This window comes from Mirounga angustirostris, unplaced genomic scaffold (genome assembly GCF_029215605.1).
Source record: "Mirounga angustirostris isolate CCGP_5_RB_7025 unplaced genomic scaffold, mMirAng1.0.hap1 SCAF_10, whole genome shotgun sequence".
Taxonomy (NCBI): domain Eukaryota; kingdom Metazoa; phylum Chordata; class Mammalia; order Carnivora; family Phocidae; genus Mirounga; species Mirounga angustirostris.
In genome coordinates this window covers 48,342,340-48,367,538 of record NW_026991718.1, presented here as the reverse complement: position 1 = coordinate 48,367,538, position 25,199 = coordinate 48,342,340, and the positions used below count along the sequence as shown (strand labels likewise).

At 54.7% G+C, this 25,199-nt stretch overlaps 3 protein-coding genes across 8 annotated transcripts; 1 reads left to right on the top strand and 2 right to left on the bottom strand.

Annotated features, from left to right (window-relative positions):
- Positions 1-118: 118 nt before the first annotated feature.
- Positions 119-11,317, bottom strand: CUNH2orf81 (chromosome unknown C2orf81 homolog). Its single transcript, XM_064572292.1, has 5 exons — positions 11,287-11,317; positions 11,030-11,134; positions 2,501-2,731; positions 2,186-2,407; positions 119-2,018 (listed from the first exon to the last, which is right to left on the bottom strand). Exons 2-5 carry the CDS (start codon positions 11,036-11,038, stop codon positions 639-641), a joined length of 1,842 nt encoding a protein of 613 aa, XP_064428362.1. The 5' UTR covers positions 11,039-11,134; positions 11,287-11,317; the 3' UTR covers positions 119-638.
- On the top strand, positions 5,888-9,622 carry WDR54 (WD repeat domain 54). Of its 2 annotated transcripts, none has more exons than XM_045884738.3 (10): positions 5,888-5,971; positions 6,295-6,425; positions 6,742-6,804; positions 7,192-7,258; positions 7,351-7,404; positions 7,734-7,861; positions 8,751-8,851; positions 8,926-9,088; positions 9,283-9,357; positions 9,436-9,622. In XM_045884738.3, the coding sequence occupies exons 2-10, from the start codon at positions 6,351-6,353 to the stop codon at positions 9,565-9,567; spliced, it is 858 nt and encodes a 285-aa protein (XP_045740694.1). In that variant the 5' UTR covers positions 5,888-5,971; positions 6,295-6,350; the 3' UTR covers positions 9,568-9,622. The 2 variants fall into 2 exon arrangements, with proteins under 2 accessions (XP_045740694.1, XP_045740693.1); XM_045884737.3 differs by having other exon boundaries at positions 6,295-6,572.
- Positions 9,744-24,756, bottom strand: RTKN (rhotekin). 5 transcript variants are annotated; one of them, XM_045884733.3, is made up of 13 exons: positions 23,027-23,149; positions 22,253-22,674; positions 16,138-16,337; positions 14,331-14,392; positions 14,164-14,217; positions 13,948-14,065; positions 13,533-13,742; positions 12,692-12,786; positions 12,482-12,588; positions 12,117-12,245; positions 11,287-11,455; positions 11,030-11,134; positions 9,744-10,450 (listed from the first exon to the last, which is right to left on the bottom strand). In XM_045884733.3, exons 2-13 carry the CDS (start codon positions 22,322-22,324, stop codon positions 10,116-10,118), a joined length of 1,656 nt encoding a protein of 551 aa, XP_045740689.1. In that variant the 5' UTR covers positions 22,325-22,674; positions 23,027-23,149; the 3' UTR covers positions 9,744-10,115. The 5 variants fall into 5 exon arrangements, with proteins under 5 accessions (XP_045740689.1, XP_045740686.1, XP_045740690.1 ...); XM_045884730.3 differs by lacking the exons at positions 22,253-22,674; positions 23,027-23,149 and adding an exon at positions 24,356-24,752; XM_045884734.3 differs by lacking the exon at positions 22,253-22,674 and having other exon boundaries at positions 23,027-23,136.
- Between the last annotated feature and the right edge of the window lie 443 nt (positions 24,757-25,199).

Sequence of the window (25,199 nt, the reverse complement as noted above, 5' to 3'; positions counted from 1 at the left end):
TAAGCTGAATTGATGAATTCCAGGGATTGGAAAAGCAAAATATCAAATTCCTCCTGTCTTTTTTTTTTTTTTTAAAGATTTTATTTATTTATTTGAGAGAGAGAGACACACAGCGAGAGAGGGAACACAAGCAGGGGGAGTGGGAGAAGGAGAAGCAGGCTGGCTTCCTGCAGAGCAGGGAGCCCGACGTGGGACTCGATCCCAGGACCCTGGGACCATGACCTGAGCCGAAGGCAGTTGCTTAACCGGCTGAGCCACCCAGGTGCCCCTCTCCTGTCTTTAATCAATGTGTACTTAAGCAGAGCCGTCAGCTTACTCCCCTACTGCAAGGAGGCTCTGAGTGATTCCAACTGAGGCAGACCCCTCTTGCAGCCCTTATGTCTACTCCTCTGTGGAGAGGGGGATGGTTCTCCAGAATGCCTCTGCTGGGGAGCAACGGTGACCCTAGTGCAAGGTCTTCCAAGGGTGGAAAGGGGGTTATTCCCTGGAACCAGTGTTCTATATTCTTCTAGGACTGTAGGACAACTGCTCCTGAGTGAGCACCCTTGGAAGAAACTGACAGAGACATCAGGTCAACCCTTAAGGCAACTCACGTGTTTATTCTGGCAAGCAGAAAGAAGGAACCGACTGCCTGAGCTTCAGGGCCCAAAATAGGGCAGGTGCTTGGGGAGCAGTGACCACACTTTGGGGGTTGGGTTCTTCATTAGTTGTCTCACAGACACCTGAGGCTTTGGGGCACCTGTCTGGATGGGATGCTGCTCAATGGGAAGAGAGGTGCCACTTTCTTTGTCCTCCTGCTGGGATACTGCAGCCCTGAGCAGCACCTGGGTGGTTGGGTTCCACATGCTCACACCAGGAGCCAGCTTCATTGTGTCAGGCAGCAACACGGGCTTCCACATCACCTGGGATGTGGCCTCAAGGACTCGGGGTGCTGTATGTGGCCACCGGTGAGGATCCTGACGCTGCCAGGAGCTGGGATCCAGGCCCTGTGGATTTACGTGGCTGCGGCCAGCCCACACCTCGCCCAGCAACTCAGCCTCGCCCTCCCAGCCACTGGGCCACTTGGCACCAGGCCACGTTCTGGGGCTGGGTCTCCGGGCCAGATCAGGGAAGGCCAGATGCGGCGTGGCAAGAAAGCCAAGCTCAGGTGTGGGAAAGGGCAACTTTGACCCAAAGCCTGGCGATGGCAGGCCTAAGCTGAAAGTGGGGGATTGGAGGCCAGGGCCGGGGCCCAAGGTAGGGAAAGGAGCACTAGGCGGGAGAGAGAAGAAAACTGTCGGGGAGACGGGGACACCGGGTCCAGGCGCTAGCAGTCTGGCGGGAGCCTCGGGAGCCTCGGTCTTCGGAACCCTCCGGCGCCCGCGGTAGGCTTCCAGGGGGCGTGCCTCCGAGTCCGGAACCAGAACCTCGGCCAGCGGGCGTACCCAGCGGCGCGGCAGGCGCGTGGGGTCCAGACGCACCCCGGCCTTGCGGCCCACCCCGTAGGGAAGCCGGGTCCGCAGCGCGTCCGCGAACCTGGGCTGCTGTGGCTCTGATGAGGCGGAGGGGCCGAGCGCCGTGGGGACGCCAGCGGAGAGGCCCGCCCCCGACACGCCCGAGTCCATGAGGGGCACGTCCTCCTTCTTGAGCTTCAGCCAGCCCCCAGCTATGTGCGGCTGGGACGTGCAATAATAGAGGTCCTCCAGCAAGAACTGGGAGCCGGGGGGCTGTGCCCTCTGGGTCAAGGCCTGGGTGCTGGCTACCTCCAGAGAAGGTTGGGGACTGCCATCGGGAGCCATCTCCACCGACGGTTGGCGGCTCGCGTTCAAGGACCCCACCGTGGCCTGGTGGTCTCTGGCCTGGACGTCCAAGTCCTCTAAAGGACTCCCGGACCCTGTCTCCTGAAACAGCTCTGGGGTAGGTGGGGGGCCCGGAGAGACTTGCAGCTCTGGAGAATGCTCCCAAGAGTCCGTCTGCTCCTGAGAGCGTCTCACCATCCACCGTCTTCCTAAAGAGATCTGGTCCACACTCCCTTGGTCCTAGGAAATGCATTGGGGGTAGGGGCGGAGGGTGGGTAGTGAGACGCGGGAAAGAGGAGAGAGGAACTAAGGGTAGAGGAGTCCAGGGAGGCCCTGAGGAGAAGGAAGACTCGGTGGGGCTCAGGGTAGCGGGGTGGGGGTCGAAGGGAGTTTGGGGCTGGGCTCACCTCGCCTGGGAAGGTCTCCTCCGGCCCCATCGAGGCAGGCGCATGCAGCACGGGCACTGATCCCTGAGCCCAGGCATCCGTCGTGCACGCCAAGGGTTCCTCGTCCTCGCCCCATGTGGGGTCCTCGGCCACTGCAGATTCTCCCTCGTCCCTGGCCAGGAAGCGCCACTCGGTGATCTGCAGCATGGCCTCCCGGGCCTGGCTAATGGTGAACGGAATGCACTACGGAGGTGAGAAAGGGTCTCAGCCCAGGGGTTGCCGGAGGGACGGGTGGGTGGGTGCAGATGAGTCTGGAGAACCGGGATCCAGGCCCACCTGCTGAGTCAAGTAGACTTTGAAGGCAGAGTCCATGACTTGAGCCAGCAGATCAGCCAAGATGTCCCCCACAACATCCTCTCCGTCCTCTAGAGCCATGAGCGCCATCCAGTCAGCCTCCGTGAGCCGCCCAGGCACGATGTCCACCTGTGGCACCAGCACTGTAGGAGGTCGCGCCTTTTCCGCCTTGGATCGGGTCACCCCGCGGTCCCGGATCTGTCTCTCCTGCCTCTGGGAGGAAAAAACAGGGCAATCAGGCCAGGAAACAGAGAAGTGGAATGGAGAAGCAGCTACAGACTAGGAAGCAGCTTTCTCAAGCTGTCCAGTAGGAAGGAAAGCCTTCTGAAAGGAACAATTTACTAAGAGCCTACTACATGTCAAATTTATTTTAGATGTTTGACCTAGCTAATTTATTTTTGTAAGATTTATTTATCTGAGGGGGGAGGGGCAGAGGGAGAGAATCTTTCAAGCAGACTCCCTGCTGAGTGGGGAGCTGGACATGGGGCTCCATCTCTGGACCCTGAGATTATGACCTGAGCTCAAGCCAAGAGTAGGAGGCCTAACTGACTGAGCCACCCAGGCGCCCCTGACCTAGCTAATTTAATTTTCATTTTAAAAATTTTTTTTAAAGATTTTATTTATTTATTTGATAGAGAGAGCAAGAGAGCACAAGCAGGGGGAGCGGTAGAGGGAGAAGCAGGCTCCCTGCCAAGCAGGGAGCTCAATGCGGGGCTCATGACCTGAGCCGAAGGCAGACGCTTAACCATCTGAGCCACCCAGGTGCCCCGTTAATTTAATTTTCATAACATCTCACTAAGCCCATTTTACAAAGAAACTGAAAGGACACAAGTTAACCATCGCTTGCTTGAGATTACAGAGTACACCCTGGCTATGTATAGCTCTACTCCACAGTCCCTGCTATTGGCACTAGTTCAAAAGGTTCAAAGTTCTTAAGAGTTCAGAAAAATTAAAGACGAGTCAATAAATGGCTAGTGCTCCTTAGAGTCTCCTCCTCTCCCCCCAAATCAACTTAGATCATTTTACATCTAAATAAATTCCAGATGGATTAAAGGATATACACACACAAATGAAACAAAAACATAAAAAATAAAACGTAGGAAAAAAATAGGTTAAATTGTCATATCATCTCTGGGTGAGAAAAAACTGCCTAAGCATAAAAATTATGTAAGAAATAGCTAGAGAGGTGTATACATATAGGCAAATTTTTCCTATACTTATTTTTAAGACATTCCCAGTTACAAGCTGACAGTAGTTACCATTTACTGGCACTTAAGTGTATCAGTTACAAACGCTCACTCAAGTCCTACATTTTTAGACTACATACTATTTTTATCTTCATTTTACAGAATTTGTCCAGATCACACAGCAAGGAAGTAGTGAAGTCATAATTCATATGTAGGTATGCCTGACTCTAAAGCCTGACTTTACCCTGCTTTCCAAAATAAAAAAAAAATTGCAACAAATATAAAAAAGGATAAATATCCCCAAGTATATTAAAAACTCACATAAAAAATAAAATCATAAGACCCCCAAGGATAATAAGCAAACGACATTAACATTTCACAAAAATGGAACCATAAATGACTAATAAACATTTGAAAAGACATCCAACCTTCAAAAATATCAATTCCAGTTTTATGAACACATCCAAAGGCGCATCCTGAAATGAAAATAAAAATATATCCTCCAACATATTCCCCATTTATAATAGCAGAATATTAAAAACCTATGTCTAACAAAAAGAGAATATATGGCTAATTGTGTGCCCTCTATACTAAGGCGTATTATGCAATGATTATAGATAATTTTAAGAAGAATTTGCAATAGGATAGGTAATGATAAATGAAAGAAACAGAATGCAAAATTACATACCAAGTATCATCTCAGATGTATAAATCAGTATATGTTAAAGAAAAGGGAAACACTAAAATTGTAACAGTGGATACGTTTCTTTCTTGTGCTCTTCTCTATTTTATAAGTTCTCTACAGTGAGTCTGTGTCCTTTTATAATCAAGAAAAATCCGCATAAAAAGAAAAAGGCTAGTTCCATAAATTCATTTTAGCATAGGAAACTTACAGGGAGATTCTTGGGAGCCTCCTCACTTTCCTACAAGTCTCCCTGAACTTGGTTCCTTCCAAAATTTACCTCTAAAGGTAATCTTCTCAAATCTTTACCTCCTCACCCCCACCCAACCTTATTGCCTCCTACCAGATGTCCCCTCAAATTCATTCTCCCCCATATCTGGTATTTCCTAAACTTTACACTGAACTCAAAATCCCTTAAGCCTCATTTCCCTTCTCTGCTAATGAAAACAGCCCTGGTGGCAAGCCCAGGGAGCAGCCCACAGCCCAGTCCAGGCTTGGCCAGAGCAGGGCTGATAGGGCTGGGAGAGGAGAGCCAGTTCCTTAGACTTACCCTCCCAGCCTCTCATGTGCCACCCCTGATAGTGACTGTACCTAGACGTGGCCTGACCAGAGAGGCCAGAGATATTATTGCACGAAGTCTCCTCAAATCTGTTTTATTTAAAAATTTCTTGGCTTTGGGGGCACCTGGGTGGCTCAGTAGGTTAAGCCTCCGCACTTGATTTCAGCTCAGGCCCCGGTGTGGAGCTCCCAGTCAGCGGGGAGTCCGCTTGAGATTTTCTCCTTTCCTCTCTCTCTGCCCCTCCCCAACTCCCCCTCTCGCGCGGGCTCTCTCTCTCTAAAATAAAAAGAAATCTTAAAAAAAAAATTCTTGGCTTTTAAACAATCTGACTTTCAAGTGCAGCCTCAGAGTTGTTTAATCCATTCCTTCCTCCTAAAATCCTTGAAAGGGAGTTTATTTAGCAACGCCTCTCCCCAGTGCCTGCCCAATTCTGATTTATCCATTTGAATGGGTGCCTCAGTGTAAGACTACATGCATAGCTGCTTCCAAAGTCAGTTCCTGTTCTTGCGCTCTGCACCATACATTTGACTTTTTCCCTCAGGTTCCGAGTGTGACAAAGCGTGTTAGTGTGCGTGGTGCAGGTGTAGATTTTCTGCCCAAGACCGACGTGGCTTCCTTGGTCACCATGAACGCCCGCAAGGTGGGCAGGCGACGGCCGGCGTGGGGCCGACCCACGGTTCCCCACACCGACCTTAAAGGCCGTCCCGGCTCTGGCCCACCCCTAGCGGAGCTGAAGCTCACCGAGCCTTCGTGAGCCATCGCCGCAGCTGTCGCTCCAACCCCGGGGCTTCGGCAGCTTCCCCGCCTTGCTGCAGCCTCCTCCGCCTAACCGTCGCCCTAGCAACGGCGCCTTGCACCCAGCGGCTGACCCAGCGTAGAGTGGCTCGCCCCGCCCACGGTTGCCCTGGCAACCGCGCCGCGCTCTGCCTGTCTGGGTTGCTCGGCCCCGCCCAATGGCCGTGCGTACGTGCGTCGTCTCTATGGTGGCGGCGGATTCGCAGGGACCGAAGGATTCCCGGAGTCAGGCAAGCGACCCTGGGGTTGCGGGTGTGACCTCTGGCCGGGGGCTTCGGGGAGCCAGCTGAGAGAAGAAGTGTCTGGGGGCTACCCTGCTTCATCTGCCTTCGCTCGGGCGCTTGGGGCCATCGGGTCCTGTGCCATCACCGTTCCTCCTCTGGGATTCCCCCATCGCCCCTTTGACTCAGCCCTGGGGCTCCCCTTTCCCGTTCCCCAAGACGTCCCCACGCCAGACTCCCCTATTGCCGTCCTTGGGTTCCCCATCACATCCTGACCTACTCCAGTGGTCTCCTTCAGTGCCTCATGACAGCATCCCCCATTCCTCCCGCAGGAATCACCACTGTCGTGTTTCCGGGGCGCCTGTGATTCGGGCCTTTCTCCGCTAGGATGTTCCGCCGGGAGCGCTCTATTCCCCTTCGATGTTCGGCTGCAGCCCTGTGCAACAACCTCAGTGTGCTGCAGGTACCCTCCCGCAACCTCACACATTTTGGGGTAGTCCATGGACCCAGCGCCCAGCTTCTCAGCGCTGCTCCTGAGGGTGTGCCCTTGGCCCAGCGCCAGCTCCACGCTAAGGAGGGAGCTGGAGTGAGCCCTCCACTTATCACCCAGGTGAGGCATAGGCTTGAGAGTGGTGTTGCTGAACCCAGTCCTCATCTCTGTCCTTCCTCTCCAAGCCTCAAGGAATAGGCCTTCCCTAACCCTCTGATTTTTCACTCTTTTGAGTCCTCCTATCCTCCACTCTGACCACTTCTTCCTACTCTGGGCCACTTCCCTTTAGGTCCATTGGTGTGTCCTCCCCTTCCGAGTGTTGCTGGTACTCACCTCACATCGAGGAATACAGGTAAGGAGAGCTTCCTACCCTCCCCCACTATAGTCTTCTCAACTCTTCCCCCAGGCCCCTAAACACTTCCCCAGTTGCCTCTAAACACTTCCAAACTTGTCACGTTTAGCCCATTCTTCCTTATTTCTCATCTTCATTCCTTCCATCTTTTCTGATTCCCAAGTGCCATCTCCAATACCTGCCCTTTTACTAGCTGTATGACCTCAGGCAATTTAGTTAACTTCTCAGAGCCTCAGTGTCCTGAGATGGGAATAGAAGTAGTGCCTGCCTCCCAGAGTTGTTTTTGAGGATTAAATGGGCTAAGGCTAACATGAGTATGTGAAATACTCAGCATAGCTCAGCAAAGGTCAGCTGGATTGTGCCCCCATCCTTGCTCTTGTCTTCCAGATGTATGAGTCAGATGGCTCTGTCATGGTCTATTGGCACGCACTGGACTCTGGAGATGTGTCTCCAGGTACCTGCAGGACTGAGTGGGATGGGGGTACGCCGTGTTTGGTGGGGCCGGAGGAGGTGCTATTTCTAATAGTTTTCCCTTTTCATACTCAGTACAGGCTGTGTTTGCCCGAGGAATTGCTTCCAGTGGCCACTTCATCTGTGTGGGTGAGGGGGCCAAAGGCAGGGCATTGGGGGGTGCTGGGGTATAGGGGTGTGGGCTTTGGCCAGGAGGATGCTGAAGGTTTGAGGGAATTTTTGAGGGTTAGAGGGAAGGGTGGGAGTGAAGGGGGCTCTTATAGAGACTCCAGAAAGCCATGGAGGGCTTCAGAAGGGCAGGATAAGACAGAATAACGGTAGTCAATGGAGGAGTAGAGCTGTTGGAGCAGTGACTGGTGGTTTTGTTACAAAGGTTTCTGGGTTGGAGGGAGTGCTATGTGTGGTGGTTGGAGACTCGGGAGGATCAGGAAACCATCAGTGGGGCACTGGTTCCGCAGGAACGTGGTCGGGCCGGGTACTGGTATTTGACATCCCAGCCAAGGGTCCCAACATTGTCCTGAGTGAAGAGCTGGCTGGGCACCAGACATCAGTCACAGACATTGCGACCGAGCCTGCCCAGGGACAGGTGAGTGGATTCCCCCTACCAATTCCAGTGAGCCTGGGAGCCTTCCCACTTTGGTAGACAGCAGACCTGGGTTTAAGTCTTGACTCCACCGCTAAGCAGTTGGATCACTTTGGGGACATTGCTGCCCTTTCCCAGGTTTCAGCAACCTCAAGTCCAGTGATGAAGACTGATTTTCCATTTACATGTCATTTAATAGTTCATGAACACTTTTCAATACTGGTGTGAATTGAAGAGTTGGGACAGATGGTGTCTAAGATGCTTTCCAACTCTAACATGTGCAGCCTCCTTTTCTGGACTTGGGCAAGTCCTACCTATTCAGGCCCACCTCCAGTGCTACTCTCTTCGGGAAGCCATCCCCCTATTCCTGCTCCCACTGATCTCCCTTGGCTGAGCCCTGAATTGGTACTATCCTCAAAGACAACTCTTGTCTCCCTAATTGGATTACAAACCTCTTGAGAATGGGGTATGTATGTTCTAATTCATATCCTCCACTGCACCTGACCCAGGGCTGGGCCCAGAGGCTATGTTGGTTGCCTGGGGTTGGAGGTTTCAAGAGGCCTGGACTCTAGTCATGACTGTGACTGGCTCATTGCAAGACCTCCAGATCATAACACTGTGGTCTCAGCTTCATCATCCATCCAGTAAGGACAATTATATACCCTGCCCCTCACACATGGTTTGTTGGGTCAGGGGGAGTGAGACTCTAAGGAATGCAAGGGAGGCACTTTATGCATCCTGAGGGAACCCCCACATTCAGCTGGTGAGGGCTCCACATTTTGCCCTTTCCCTGGACAGGCAAAGATGCAAATGCTGCCTCCCTTCCCCCCTGCCCTGTATACAGGACCCAGCAGTGGAGGAAGGGAAGGACTGATCCCGCTTTTCTCCTCAGGACTGCATGGCTGACATGGTGACGGCAGATGACTCAGGCTTGCTGTGTGTCTGGCGGTCAGGGCCTGAATTCAAATTAATGACCCAAATTCCAGGATTTGGGTAGGTGAGGCAGAAGGGGGCTGATGCCTTCCTGAGGGGTCAGAGGAAAATAAAGTGGGTTATCACCCTTGCAGGGTCCCGTGCCCTTCCGTGCAGCTGTGGCATGGGACAGTAGCCGCAGGCTACGGGGATGGGCAAGTGCGTCTCTATGAGGCCAGTACGGGAACTCTGCACGTCCAGATCAGCGCCCACGCCCGGGCCATCTGTGCCCTGGACTTGGCTCCCGAGGTGGGCAAGGTCAGTCTCCCCCTCCATCCCTATATACCTGTGTTCCTGGTACTGGGGTGTTGAGAGGAACTCCACAGGCTTGTCTATTACTCAGTGGAGCCCTCTCCCTGGGCACCTGGGCCAGGCACTCCAGCCTATACACGTCCCCTGTCAGCACGTGCCAATGCCCCCATCCTACCACCTTTTTTTGTTTGTTTTTATAGCTTCTCTCTGCAGCCGAGGACACCTTTGTACACATCTGGAAGCTGAGCAGAAGCCCAAAGACTGGCCACACTGAGGTGTGTGTTGTGGGAGGAGTGGAAAAGGGGGGCCCAAGCCTGAGGCGGCAGGCCCTGAGCAGCCCTCCTCTCCCCCAGGTGGAGCACTGTCATGCTGAGTGTGTACCTGACACCCAGGTGTGTGGTGCCCGATTCTGTGACCCTGCTGGCAGCTCCTTTGCTGTGACTGGCTATGACCTTGCTGAGATCCTGAGATTCAGCAGCGTGTGAGAGAAGAGCAGCCCGCCTTTCTCCCTGTGGGATTTATAAAGTACCCCTGCACCCAGCCCTTGTCTGATTACTCAGTATCACAGTCATACTTCACGACTACCGGTCAACTAAACTCCAGAGATGAAGGGATGAGGCAGGCCCAGACCAAGCGGAGAGGCAACCTGTCCTCAAGAACCAGGTGAGGGCTGCTGTTAAATAACTTTAATGGTTGATGTGAGAGTCACAAGGGAGGTGCACTCCCTCCCAAGGCTCTTCAGTGCCATCCTCAAAGCTGGTTAGTGCAGGGAGGTAGGGCAGGATTGGTTCCAGTTTTCTCCCAGGAAGGGTTTTAGGGGGTCCCAGCCAGTCCCAGGAATGAGCCCCTCAGCACCCTGGCAACCACAACCGAAGAGGGGCTTCTGCTCCCCCCTCCGCAGCCTACCCCAGCCCAGCAGAGGAAGGGGAGGCCACACTGGCCAACCTGCTGCTGACAGCGCCGCATCCTGAGCCCAGCTGCACACAGGTCATCTCTTCCTCTGGCCAGATCCTGTTGCCAGCACCTTTCTCTCTCATACTGGTGACTGGAGCCAAGTGCGGGGCGGGCCTTTGGTGAAGAGGCCTCTGGACCTTGGGGATTGCTGCTGCGGGAGAGGGGCAACCGAGCGGGAAGCCCCAGGGGAGTGGTCTGGGGGGACAGCGTCCAGGGAGAATGTTCGGGGTCGCCCCCAGGGCATGGGGTGGGTCCGAGCTGGGGCTGGGGCCACTGAGGCAGGTGAGCAGGGGTTAGGCAGGGCAGGCTGTTCTGTAAACATTGCTAGCCAGGGTGGGGGTGTCTCCAGCCTTGCGCCCTCCCTCTGGGCCAGGATGTCTGTCACTGCTGCGATGTCATCCAGCGGCTCAATAGCTGTGACACCAGGAAGGGGTTGAGGGGAGGGGGCCGGTCAGAGCTTAGGCCTCAGGCCTGCCCAGCCCTGATCATCACCTGTCACTGTAATAGGAGGAAAGCAAAGCCCGGATCTCAGCCGAGATTGTGTTATCCTGCAGGAGAAGCCCCTCACCTGGGCCCCCTGGAGCCACGGGCTCTGATAAAACTATGGGATATGGTGTGCAGCGGGGACGGAGATGAGGGGGTGGGCAGAAGTGGGTGAAAAAAATCAAGAAAGAGGAGGAAAATGAAAGCAGTGCCAGGCAAGTGAAGGGTCAGAGGAAGAGACAGGAATCCACATGCAGAGAGGGAAACAAGAGAAGAAGAAATTAGGAAAGAAATCCATGAAATGAATCTGGCTCTTTGGAGGTTTGTTTGGAACTTTGGTGGAGATGGCTGTAAGGGCTGGAGAAGAGAAACAAGGACAAAAGGACTGAGAGGACCTTGGGTTCCCAGAACTCTGCCTCAGCCGATTGCTTTCTCCGTTTCCATTGTCTGAGCTCCCTTGAAGGCCCCAACCCACTTCCCATCAGGTTCCCGTAGTGTACTTTCACTCACCCATCTCATGGTACAAGGACCCCTGCTTGGCCAGTACTTGGGGTGGTTTCCGGGGAGCAGGGGTTTCAATCTTCATGATTTCATCACAGCACTGCTTCCACTGACCTGAAGGGAGAGCAAGGCCTGGGGTGGGAGGAGGAACACCGAAGGGCCAGGCCATCCTCTCCCCTGCTACGTTCCTCTTTCTGGAAATAGAGGCCTTTGATAAAAATAAACCCCATCCCTCCCAAAGGTTCAAACCAGCCCCCTCCTCTTACTCATGTCAAAGAAAAGCTGCCACAGAGCCTCCATCCAGCTGTGCAGGGCTCCTCGACTCTCTGTCTGAAGGGTGTGTGTCACCTCGTCCTCCCCATAGCGGTTACTGATGCTCAGGGTGAAGGGCCGGCCTGCAGCCTGGTCCAGCTCCCCTGCCCGCACTCGAGTCTCCTGAAGGAGAAAGAAGGGGCCTGCTTCCACCTTCACCTTGGTCACAGAAGTCAGCAGTGATATCAGGCAGGCTTGCTCATCCCTGCCTTAGAAGGAGGAGCTGGTTAGGTCTCTCATTTGCCTCCTATCGAGCAGAGCCGGAAGGAATGGCAGGAAAGGACTGGGGATGAGATACAGCATCCTCAGGAAAGAAGAACAGACAGAGACAGGGAAAGAGGGATTGAGTGGGGCACGGAAGGCACGGAGGGGGGAGAGCAGGAATGCTGAGGCCTAATGTCCCTCAGTACTTTCATAAAAGTCGGCAGGAAAGCCAGCAAAAGGGCTCAGAAATCAAGAGGGGTCACTGGACTTGGGTTGGGAGAGAAAGCCGGGAAAGGGTGAAGAAGATGCAGACTGGAATCTGAGGGAAAAGGCAGAAAGAGGATGAAAATCCTAAACTGACCGTGGGACCCTCTTTGTGGGACTTGGCAGAGGCTGAAGCTGGTGAGAAGAGCCTTTTCCAGTGACGCCAGTGAGTACATTCCCGGCCCTGAAGCTGGGTGTAGTGCTCTTAGGAGCAGCTGGCTAGACTTCCATCTCTCTGCACCCACCCTCCTGGGACCCGAAGGAGACGCTCCTGGGGCCTGGCACCTGGTAGCTTCACCGCCAAGGGACCCATCACCTTGTTGATGGCAATAGTAAACAACGGCTCTTCCCCAGTGTCTGCGTCTTCGGGTTGCCGGTAACAGAAGAGGCTTGTGCCTTTCAGGACTCCATGCACTCGCGCCCAGTCCTGCAGCTCCCCAGCTTGCTGCATAAATGACTCAAGGTTTCCTGGGGGAATCACACCCCCAACACCCTTCTTCCCATTCCCCCAATGACAGTCTGCTCCTTTCTGCCCACCCTTGTGTCTGATCCTCCTGTCTTCTTGCCATAACCCTCCGTCCTCCACCCAGATCTTGATTTTTCAATAGTCCTTCGGTGCCTAGATGATCCAACTCTCCTTTGCCTTCTCCATGTTCCCTTCTACACCTCAGGGCCCCTCACCTGCACCCTGAGGGTACCATTTGCGGTAGGCTGAGTCATGCAGAGAGGCTGAGCCACCAGGCGGCAACACACGCTACCATAAAGGGGAAGCCAGGCAGGGTTCTCCTCTGGGGGACAGGAAGCGCAGGGTAAGGGTGGGGCATGAGAAGGGACCATCCAACAGCCCCTCTTACTGTCCAGCGTCTCCGCCCCTCCACAACACATACTCACCATGGCTGGCGAGGGTGAGGTCGTGTGTGCGGAACCCATCTTGCACTGCCACCAGGGTGAGCGTCGTGTGAGCCAAGAGGTGGTAACGAGGACCACTGCAGGACAGACAGACAAGTGGGCCTCAGCCCAGCGATGGGCGTCCTCGACGGCAGGCGCTCTGAGGGTGGAGCAGACCTGCCCCATTGTTCAGGTTGTCCCACAGAAAACTAGCTTGCCTCCCCCACAGGGGTGGGAACATTGACCGAGCTTCTGCTAAGTGCCGCGTCCTGTGCTTTATATGTTATCCCACTGTATTCCCACGACAGCCTTGGGAGATAGGTGGCATTGTTTCGTCAATAGATGAGACAGCTTGAGGCTTAGAGAAGTTAAGAAATTTGCCCATAATTTCTAGTTGGTAGGTGGTGGAGCCGGAATTTGACCTCCTGTCTGTCCCCAAAGGTAGCAAAGTCACTGCCCTAGAGCATCTTAAACTGCTTCTCAGAGACCCAGTGTTTCCACTCGGTGCTTCCAGGCGCCACTAGGCAACCCTGCAGGACCCAGGCTACTTTGCTCCAACCAGGGCACTTGTTCTGTCAACATAAGATGCATTTGCTGCTGCAAAAAACGGAAGACCCCTGAACTTAGCTCTCCCTGCATTCCTCCTGGTCCTCTCGGTTGACTTGGGCCCAGCTCCAGGGCACAGGCCAGGGTGCCCCCCAGCTGTGTGGCCCCTGCTCATTCATGTAGGGCTGCACGCTGTGGCAGAGGCGCAAAGGAGGTCTGCGTTCTCAACACAGCTCAGAGGCCACCCGTAGCCAGGACATACGCAGCTGAGGGCAGTGGGGGGGATATAGGGCCTTACCCCACAGCCGGGGTGGGGAGCAAAATGGGACTGCTCCCCGAACCCCCAGCACTCTCCAGCGATGCCCGGACACGCCTCCCTGAGGAGCGGCCTAGGGAGCTGCTGAGTTTGGTTGCAAGCCTCTTGGGGGCTCCAGCCAGGGCCCCCTCCTCTTCCATGCAGGCCCCATACAGCTCCAGTCGCAGTTCAAAGTCTGGCCCTGCCTCGGTGCTATAGGAGTGTGGGAGGAAGAGAGGAGGCTGGCCCTGGGGAAGTCCGGGGAGGCATGAGGGGATGGGTGGGGGTGGAAGATGGAGGTGGTGCAAGTATAGGACAGCTCCCCAGGTGAGGCCCATCTTCCTTCCTCCCCTGCAGCTCCATCCAAGGACTGGAGCAGAGTGGAGAAAGGAGGGAGCCACAGGGACGAGGCACTCACAAGAGCACGTTGTTCTGAAAGGAGATGTCTGTGAGGGTCCTGTCCACCAGGATCATCTCTGTGTCCTGAATGTGTTCCCCTAGCTGCAGTAGCAGGAACACAGCCCAGCGGTGCAGGTCTGGGGACAGAGGCCCAAACTGGTAAAGACAGTGCCCCACAGGAGCCTCCAACCTCAGGTCACTCCCCTCAATTTGTCCCAGCATGTGTGGAACTCACCGCCTTTGTTCTTGAAATATTCTGTGTCCTTCCACATGAGTGGAATCCGGAGGTCTGAGGGGCAGAGGGGCAGGAAGAGATGTTGAGACAGGGCAGGGATCTTGTGGTTGGGCAAGGAATGCCAGCGGCTGGGGGGAAGTGGGGGAGGGGGGTTCTGTGCCTCTTACCAGAGATGCAGACGCGGCCTCGGCAAGGGGAGCGCTCAGCAGGCGGCCCACTGTCAGAAGGCCTGTGGGCAAATCACAGTATCCTGGCCTGGCCTCTAGACATTACTCCCCTCCCCCTGCCACCCCATCCCGGTTCCCAAGGGCTCTAGAATGCCTGCAGCCCAGGGCCTAGCCCCCAGGTCCCCAGCCAGGGCAGGGCTGAGGGACTGTTAGAGCTGTCACTTGAACCCAGGGCTTTGCTGGGCTTGGGGACACTAGAGGCACAATAGCTCACAGGCAGTACGAGCTCCAGGCTCCTCGCCCTCCAAGCACCCTCTCTGCCCTTCTCCCCCAGACCCCTGCCAGGCACAAGTGAGGCTTGAGGGAACAGGTGCCTGCAGAGAGACTCCTCAGGGCTCTTCTCCACTAGACCCCAGACTTGGAATTTGCAGACTTTCTTTTTAACAATAGGGGAGGCTTTTCTTCAACCTATTATCACTTCTTTGATATAGGAGGGTACTGGGTCAGTCGGAAAATCAAGAACCCAAGTAAAGAACATCTGTGTTCCATCTGCCACAAACCTCTCTCTTCCCTCCTCCTCAGCTTTGATTTCTCCTCTACCGTCCCTGGGTAGGCTGAGCCTTCCCAGTACCCCAAGTTCCTTAGCTCCCACTGCAGGGCCTCAGACACCTGGCCTTTCTCCCCTCCCCTCCCTTCAACAGGACTCATCAAGCACGTGTCTCTGCTAAGGTGACAGCCAGCTTTGCCATACAAATTCATAATGCCACTAATGTAATTAGCAACTTAGTAGGACCTTAAGCTAGATGTGGCACTGAGAGCAATGCATTTAGTTGTCAGTGATTTGGGGTGTACTTCACCCCACACTGTGTAGGCTGTGTGGGGACTTGGGCAGGGCAGAGCCTGTTGATGGCTGCCTCTCAGGAGACAGCAAATTCACATTAGGAACTGCCCCCCTGTCTGCTTGCCCGTTAGCTTTGTGGAGAAGCCACAAAGGTTATCTGACTTCCCCTGGGGGCTTCATGGGTGAGCTCTGGAGGGCTCCGGGCAACCTCTCCTTGTGGCAGCCTTCATGGCAGAACTGAGATGGGCATCATGCCAGTGAGTGGCTGCGACTTTGTCCCCACTCAGCCTTGTGGGGTCAAACAGGCTTACTTTGCCAGAAGCCAGTTTTCCAAATGATCAGTTTACCAAAAGTGGCCAATTCTCAGGATGATAAACTTGCCAGGTATTGTCTCCAACATTTTAGTTTTACCAGAGCATCACCTCAACCATTTCACTGCAACTTTGTCAGATCAGCAGCATCTAATGTCAGTGTAGCTGGTGTTTCACATCCAAAGCTGACCTCTTTTAAAATACATGATCTAATTTATGTGAATGGGTAGGTGTTCCTTTAAACATTTTTTTATTATTTCCTTTCTTAAGCACTGCTCGTGATGGTGAACCTCAGGTACACTATTGTCAGTTTGTGGTAAATTGGCCATCTGGTGAATTGACTTCGAGAAAATCAGCTTTCCAGAAGCCAGCCAGCCTGCCTCATCAGACCACAGGCAGGGCTTAGCAAATTAGCACTTTCACATTATAACCCCTCAGCCTGCCAGCCTTGCACCAGATGCACTGGCTTTCCTGAATCCAGCCCTAGTTACTCCCTAGTGCCCCTTTGGGCAGCACACTGTGGTGATAAAGACCAAGGGGTCTCCCAGGCTTCTGACGGGGCTTCATGGGGAAGTCATCTTCAGGGTGATCCACGCGCCGAACATACACACCCTGCACCACTACCCGCCGTAAGGCCTGCCTCCCCCGTGCTCACCGCCGGCCTGTCTTCCCCAGCACCTGCGCCTCCTTACGCCGCTGCAGCTCGCCCATGTAGCTGAGGATGCGGCTGTTGCACACCAGCAGGCTCTTGGTGGCCTCCAGAGCCTGTTCTCTCTGCGAGCAGGCCGCCAGTAGCTTGCAGGCCCCTTCCCTCATGCGGATCTCATGGTCTAGCTTTCTCTGCAACTCTGTGTCCTAGACAGAGTGGGGAAAAGGATGAGAAGGAAATGTCAGCTGGAGACAGGCTGAAGCACCCTCCGGTCCCCAAGCGGGCTGTGGCCCAGGAGAAACTAAGAAACTTATGTTTCAAGCACCTCAACCCCAGCTGCCCAATAATAACCAGAGAAGCTTTATAAAAATACAGATGTCCTCATGCATTTGATGGTAAGAGTATAAATTCCTTCAGCGTCTTTTGAGCACAATTTGGAAAAATCTATTAAACTGGAAATTCACATATCCTCTAATCCAGCTATTCAATATCTAGGAGTTTATCCTACAAATTTGGTTACACATGTGAGCAAAGTCATATTCATTGCAACATTGTTTTAAAACACCAAGATTAAAAGTCCTTCATTCAGGCATTGGTTAAATAAGTTACAGCATTTCTCTGGAATATGGAATATTGCAGACATTAAAGACTGAGGTAGACATATATATGCAGACATGAAATAATCTTCAAAACGTATGAAGTGAGGGGGTGCCTGGGGGCTCAGTCGTTTAAGCATCTGACTCTTGATTCTGGTTCAGGTCATCATCTCAGGGTTCTGAGACTGAGCCCTATGTCAGGCTCTGTGCTCAGCGAGGAGTCTGCTTGGAATTCTCTCTCTGTCCTTCCCCCTGCTTGTGCTTGCACAGGCTCGCTTGCTCTCTCTCTCCCTCCCTCTCTCCAAAAAAAAAATAAAAAATAAAAAGTAAAAATAATGGTATGCATGCTGTAATACTGTTTTACTCTCTTTTCTCACTTCATATATATATGAATAAAATAGAGGTTGTAGGCCTGGGTGCCAAGGAATGGAAAACAGATCTATACTATTTTGTTTTTTAACATATACCTTTCTTTACTACTGTACTATTGGAAATTGTGCTACCTTTTTTTTTTTTAGAGAGGGAGAGAGAGTGGGCGGAGAGGGAGAGAGAGAATCTCAAGCAGGCTCACACCCAGTGGGGAGCCCCATGTGGGGCTGGCTCTCATAACCCTGAGATCATGACCTGAGCCAGAATCAAGAGTCAGACACTTAAACGACTGAGTCACTCAGGCACCCCTTGTGTTACCTTTTTAAAAAATTAAATCTTCTCAGTTAAATGCATGTGCATGCGCACTTGCATACACACACACACATTAACAGGCTCTACTTCAGACTTGCATAAGAATCTCTAAGAATTAAGTGGGTGCATTTTTTTGAAAATTCCCCAAGTGATTCTGAGGTGTAGCCAGGGCCCAGAACCACCAACTAAAGAAAATGGACCATCCTCGTTTACCCAAAGACTCAAGTGATGGGTGGGGGGGCATCTAGTTGGCAAGGGATCTGTGAAGAAGGAGCATACCCCCTATAGAGTTCACCCATACTTCACAGAACCCTGTACACACTCCACATTAGGGGCTCTGCCACCTGCTGGCGCTCTCAGCTTGGGAAGTTGAGGACAGAGGCAAAGATTAGGGATGGGAAGGCAGGTGGGGCAGGAGATCAGGAGTGAGGGGCTAAATAGGCTGTGCATACGGGTGGGGGGGGGGTTTAGGCACTGAGAGAGGCACCAGGATTCTTGGGAACATTCACTCAGAAAGAGCTCTGGAGGTCTTGGCAGAGAGTGGAGGGTGAGAGTTCTGGTTTGACATAAAACAAACCTGGGTCTGAGTCAGTCCTGCCAGTCTTGAGAAGCTGGGAAGAGACTTATTTAAAATTTACTCAACCTCCCTAAGACTTGGTTTCTCCATCTATAAAATGAGATTGGAAATAGTCCGCACACGCTAGGGTTGTGAGAATTCAGTAAGCCAGGAATGTAAAGCACTTAGCACAGCGCCCAGCACATAGTACACATGACTGGTGAGGATGCTTTTTCAAAATGACGCTACTTTGGCAGAAGTAGCATTCACCCCACAAATCCTGGAGCGTTCCTGTGCTGTCTGAGGGCCCACATTTAAAACCCAGCCGGGCGGTGAGGGCTGCAGACGCTAATGGCTGCACCAGAAATGCCGTACCATGGCATAAACACGCTCACAGGAGACAGACCCTGTCTGCTTCTGGCTGAGGCGATGGGGAAGGCTTCAGAAAGGAGGGGGAAGACTAACTGCATTACAGTGTGAGATTAGTTTGAGAGGAAGCCCAGGTGGAGGCACCAGGCTGGAAGAGGGGGGTGAATGTGATCACCCAAAACCTGTCTTCTCCCTCACACCAGCTCTCACACTGTGCACTTGCTTCTGTCCCTGGTGGCTCCAGCCTTCAAGTCTCCAAGACCTGAACACCCTAAATTCCTGCTTTCAAAAGCCTTGTGCAGCCTCCCTGCACACTCTTCCTCCACAATTTATTTCCTGGGCCACCACCAGGCTAGGCCTGACTTTCATCACCCCTCTCCCAGTTTCTCTTCCCGGCCCTTCAGAAGTAGGCCAACCAGGTCCCTATGCCCCCTCCACCAGGAAGCCCTCCCGGACTACACAGCTCCCGCCACCCCTCCCCCCCCCCCTCTATGTCTGTGTGCAGCAGGGTCCCACCTCAGCTAAGCTTTCCTGCTTGCCAACCCCCATCCCATTCTGCATCCAGCTTCAGCCACAAACACCAGGCTCGGATGAGAGAAGGGGGGAGGGTGGGGACAGAGAAGCGTGCTCAAGCCCTCTCCTGGCTAGTCTCTTTGTCCGGGCCCCAGCACTCACGGATCCTTCCCTAGCCCTGTCCATTGCGCTTGAGGCACCAACGCTGGCGGCGCGCTGGGTCCTGGGAGTCGCAAGTGCCCCCGCCCGCCCTGCCCCAGGCGCTCAGGGCGCCGGTGACATCAGCTCCCAACTGCCGCGAGAGCAGTCGAGGGGCTCCAGGGCGCAGGCAGTCCCTCCCTGCGCCTGGCGGGGCTAGGCTCCGGGCTCGGGGCAGCAGAACCACGAGATCCAGTCGAGTGCAACATTGCCTCGCGGAGCTCCCACGTCGCCCTGGAAAAGGCTTTGGCCTTGGTGCCGCTAGAGCTGCAGGAGGCTGGAGGCCCCTCCTGCATTGCGGTTGCCCTCCAAGGTGACCCCTTGCCCAGGAGCGTGGGGGAGGGAGGAGAGTGTGTAAACTGGAAAAGCTGGGGCCGTGGAAAAAGTCTCCTGGCTCAGCCTGGATGAGTCGAACACCCCTGCTACCACCCCCCACCCCAGTCTGGCCCCAAATCCACTCTCCCACAGCTCCAGGGAGGAGAGGGCCCTAGAAATCCTGGCTCCCACCCTTTGGGCAGAGCATTTCAGGAATCCTGGCACTGCTTCTAGATCCCTGTGTTTTGTCCCCTTCTTGCCACCCCAGGGATAGCTTCTTGTCCCCCCTCCCCACCCACACACCCCTTTCTCCTGAAGTAGGCAGTGTTTTCACCAGACTCTCCTGGGAAAGAGCCCAGAGTTGGATGTCAGCAGGACTTGGGTCAAGGCCCAAGGGGCTGAAGGACGATGAGTCATGGGCAGAAGCCCAGCACACATTAGGCCCTCCGTGGATGTCTTTTCCTGTCCCTCCCTCCCATTCTTTTCTGTCCCTGACTTACTGCTCTGCTTCTCATCACCTCTGTTCCCTTCAGAATCTCCACTGGGGCTAAATCCAAATCCTGGCTTGGGAATTTGACTAGCTGTGAGAACTTAGCCTCTGGAGACTGTTTGTAAACGGGGGAGTGTCCCACCTCCTTCATAGTATTGTTTGAGAATTAAGTGAGAAAGTCTAATCGCTACCCTGGCCCAGCACATATTTAAAAACAACCTTTCTCTCACTCCCACCTTCCCTTTACTTGCAGTTTAAGTTGCTTCCTCTAGAAGGTCTTGGATTTACTCTGCCATGACTACCTCTCTTGCCAATCTCTGAAGTATCAGTGGATCTCTCTCTTGAGTGGGGAGTGGGGGGAGGGGATTGCTGAGTTTGGTGGAGAGAGAACACAGCATCCTCAGCCTGTACCCTAGCTGAAGGAGAGGTGACCAAAGTGAAATCTAAGCCCTCTCCTCTGTTCCAGAACTTGGATAGACCTCTGATGAAGAAAAATTACATGGGGGGGGGGGGCACAAGAGAGCAGAGAGGATGCTTAATTTAAACATTTAAATACCTAGACCAGCTCTGTTCAATACTATCTCCTGCAATGATGGAAACATTCCACAGCCATCTTGAAATGTGGCTAGAGCAACCAAGGAATTGTTTATTTCATTTTAATTAACTAAATTATACATTTAAGTAGCCACATGTAACTAGTAACCTGGACAGTGCAGAGGAACAGGTTTTATCCCATGTGCTAATACAGGACAATAGATAGTATCAGAGTCGCAACAGGTTCATTAAGCACCTTTCTGCATATTAGAAAAAGGTAACCCTCTCTAGGCAAACAAGTTAGATAAAGGTGTCCCCTCCCGATAGAGCCCGAAACCAGGCTGGGACTCCTGCCTCTGGCTGGTGCCCTTGTGAAGGAAACAACCTGCACAACTTGTGCCAAGGAAGTGCTGAGAAAGATTTCGAGTCCACGTCTGGGCTTGTTGGTCAAGAGCGCCGGGGTTGACTAGCAGTGTCTACTATGGTCCAGGGAGTGGGGGCCAGGGCTGAGAGAGGCAACACTTGCAATAAATTGCCATTCCTGATCTGGACTCTTTACAGTCCGCCTCTGACCTTCCTCAGCAGCAAACTCTTGCCTTGTCCAGGCGGTCACTTCCATAGCTTCCTTCACCTGCCCCCTCTCAGTAAATGGCCACATCACCCAGCTTGGCCATACCTGGGAATCATCCCAGAGCTCTCTCTTTGCCATGAGGCCAATCCATCCGTGTCCAGTACTCATGGCCAACCCATCAACAAGCCCCGTCAGATCTACCACCACCATTTGAAATCCACGCCCTTCTCTGTCTCCACCATGCACTTCCATCCACACCACCAGGTTCACTCCCCTAAGGCCATAACAACTTCCTATCTGGTGGTCTTCTGCGATCTCTCTTGTCAACTCTCCTCTCTCCCACCCACCACACCTACCTAGCCTATTCACCACAGAAGCCATTATTTTAAAACATTAGGTGAGTTGTTTCCCTGCTTAAAACCTTTGGGTGGGCCAACATCACACCTAGAGTAAAAGGCCTTGTGTAAGGCCTTAATCTGGGCTCTGCCCATGATCTCAGCCCCAACTCCTATGTTCCAGCCACACTGGAACTGGAACACAGCCTCGTTTAAGAGCCTCTGCCCTTGCTATGCCCTCTAGTTGGAAATCCCTTCCTCCAGTCTTCACATATCTTCATATCTTTCTGGTCTCAGCTCATGATCTCATCAGAGAGGCCTTCTCTGACCTCCACACTGAATGCTGCCTTCCCTGATGTGTGTTACATCCCCATTTTTATCATCATTTCACTACGGGAGATAATTTCTATGTTTGCGTGTTTATTGTGTTCCCCCAGTTGAATGGGCCTTTCCTGTCTGGTTCACTGAGGTATCATCCCATGGTCTAGGAAGGAGCTTGACATATGGGAGCTGTTCAATAAAAGTGTTTAAGAATAAATAAATGAATAAACAGCGCCCTGCCACCTCCAGGGCCATCATCAGATCCTTACATCCCGTCACAGAGTCCCCTTCTCCTTCTCTAGCAAGGCCATATCCTTCCTGCAAACCTCTCTTACACTGAAGTCCTCTCTTCTTCCCACACCTAAAAGGACCCCTCAGGCCCAAAACACATATCCACACCCACCCCCAGAGCTTTCAGAAATAGGTGTAAAGACCCTTTTTCCAACAGAATGCTCTGGTTGGCAGAATTGAGCATAGGTCCACACACAGCACTTAACGCAAGATATACGGGACCACCTGTCCCCTCTCCCCACTTGGAGCAGGCCCCCCCCCTCCCTCCTCAGCCCCGGCAGGGATGGGCAGGGCACAAACTGAGGCTGGGTTGCATGCAGAGGAGGTGTACTCTGGGGGTGGGGGCGTTACCTCCAGGCTGAGCGCCATCTGCCGAATGTAGAGCATATTCAGGTCCTCCAGGATGTGCAATCTGTCCTGCATCTCTGTGCCCCCAGTGCCCCTTCCCTTGTGGACCCCTCCAGAGGGGGGGTGCTGGGCAGGCACCGCGCTGCTCCACAATTCCTCCTCCCGCTGCTCCCCTGGTCTTGAAAGAGGTGGGCAGAGGGCAGAGGCTGCCCCCGTCCCTCTGCACTCCTGTTACACCCCTCTGGCTGCGGTGACAAACCTTCCTTGCCTACCACTCACTGTTCCAGGGCCCTGGTGGGAGCCAGGCATGGGAGGAAAGGAAAGCGAGGTGAGTAAGAGCAGGGTCCCAGGAAAGGAGGCCAGCTGCAGAGGGGGCTCTGGGCACAGAGTGTCCAGTCTTGCTTTGGTGGCAGCTGTTCTCCCAGCTGTGGAAGAAAAAGGCCCTTTCATTCCGACTCTGGCCCCTCCCCAGCCCCCGCCCACATCCCGGGCCCGGCGGACAGAGAAACTGTGTGCGGGTAGGGCCTGAGGGGCAGGCACAGCTGGAAGGGGGCAGGGCGGGGACGCCTCAGGCTGATTTTACAGAGTTGTGGGGTTTGGCAGGAGGTCGGAGCCTTCGGAGAGGGGTTCTCACTCGCAGAAGGATGGAGCTGAGTACCTGCGGGGAGAGTGAGCCCAGGGAGCGGGACAAAGGGGTAAATTCGGCCCAACCCCCAGGGCCACCTCTTCCAACTTGGGGCCCTTCTCCAGCCCGCCCCACCCTGGGCTCACAATTACCTCGCTTTTCCAGCAGAAGGGAGGTGTGGGAGGGAGAAAGGCAGGGGTGTGCCTGTCTGCTGCGGCCCCCGCTCCCCTCTGCGGGCCCCTTCCCTTCCAGACAGGAAACCAGCCCCGATTCCCAGCCAGCTGCAGCTTTGCAACCTCCCCCCCCCCCCCCCCAACCTCCAACCCGGGCCCACGGAGTCACACTTCTCTCGGCGGCCGGCGGGCCCTGCGACTCCGCCCCGGCTCCTCTGCTCCAGCCCCTCAGGCCCGACTTATCCCGGGGGCGGCCCCAGCCCACAGGCCCCTCCTCCTGGTCCCCGGGCTTCGCCTCTCCCTCCCCCACGCTGGCCCCGCACGGGGTTGCTGGTAAGGGACCCGACTAAGCCCCTCTCCCCCAGGTCCTCTAGCTTCTGAGTCAGAAAAGGCCCAGGACACCAGGACGTGGCTGTGAAAAGGCCTTTGTTCTGGGCAGGCTGGGGGGAAAGGGCAGAAGCCAGGCGTGGAATCCCGGCCCGGAGGGAGAGGGGGGCGGGAGGAAGGCCCCCTCACTTAACCCTTTCCAGGCCCAGCAGGGTAAGAGAGCTGACCTCGGGACAGCCTCTTTGCTGTCGCTACTCGCCTTCTCAGTCCTAGCTCAGGCCCACACCTTTCAGCAACTCCCAGGTCTCCACCGGGAGTAACAGGTAGGGCTCGGACCGGGCAAGGGGTAGAGCGGTGGGCCGGGGGAGGAAACTGTCAGACTAGAGGCGGGACTTCAAAGTTCTGGTGTGGTAAATAACCCAAATCGTTAAAAGGGACCCCCCCCCCCCCCCCGCACACACTCGGCCCTTCAGGGGCACACAGGAGCAGTTGGGGAGGGCTTCAGCGAAGTGGTCAGACGGGGCCTAGAAGTCCAGTTGATGATGAAGGCTGTCCCAGACGGCTGAGACAGGTTGTGACATGGGGCCGGCGGCCGGGGAAGAAGCGGGCGCCCCGGCCGAGTCCGAGCGGACTGGGGCCCGCCTACCTGCCCACCGCCCTGACGGGGATGCCCGGGAGGGGTCGGGTCCAAGCATATTTTGGGAATCGAGCCTGCGGACCCTTACAGTGAAGCCAACCCGGAGTTTTTCCAGGCAGAGGCAAGTCATCCCAACTGGTCAGGGAGTGTCTGAGCTTTCTGAGAGGGGTCCGATGAACTTTCAGACGGTCCGCGCCTCGCTTCTGAAGTCAACAACAACCGGTTTGTACCCGAACCGCGGCGTCTCCGCCCCTCGGCGTGAGCGCGGGCGGGGACGGAGGGCCGAGGCAGCCTGGGCTGCGGGAGCCAGGGAAGGGGAAGGAAGGCAGGGACGCGGGGCTCACCTCGGGCGGGTCGCTGAAGAGGCTGAGTCGGAAGCGGCCGCGTTTGAACTCCATCTCCAGGGCGGAGCCCCTGGCCACGGTGACCCGGCTCCGGTGGTTTCGCGAGAACATGCTGACGGCCCCGCGCCTTTACCTGCTCGGTGTGTTCCCTGAGCCGCCTGGCTGTGTCTGGTCTCGTCCGCTTCTGTCCCTCGACGCCCGCCCGCCGGTCGGGCCGGGAATCTCCGCAGCCCAGTTCCCAAACTCCGCCCCCGGAGACGACACCTGAGCCGGGCAGGGCGCGGCACCCTCCTTCTCCACGCCCGCCAAAGGCTCGGCCGGCCCGGCCAGTCCCGGGGCGCCAAGCAGGCCTGACCCGACAACCCGACAGCCAGGCACCCTACACTTCTCGAGCACTGCGGGGGAGCATCATCCGGTCGCGCCCCAGTCTCAGGCGCCTCACCTGGGCAAGGGGGCGGGTCCAGGGAAGCCCCGCCCCACCAGCCGCCCCCACCTGGCAAGCCGCACTCCCTCCGCGCGGAAAATCCCTTGGCCACAGGGATAGCCGCGTGGCACACTGCGGTTCTGGCTGGGCCCTGGGACCGCGCCCAGTTGCGCCCCAAAGCAGCTTCCGAAGTGCTCATTTCAACTTCCTGCAGTCCCAAATGTCCCTTCTTCGTCCCCCTCCCGCTTTAAGTTCCCCACTCACGGCCACCTGCCCATCCACCCACTTCGTGGGGCAGTGCTTAAGCACGTCTTGGAATCCCGTTCTGTCACTAAGCGTGGAGCCTTGACCCAGTCATTGAACTTTCTGAGCTTCGGTTTTTCTCACCGGTTCAATGGGGCATATAGTGATTATCTCCAT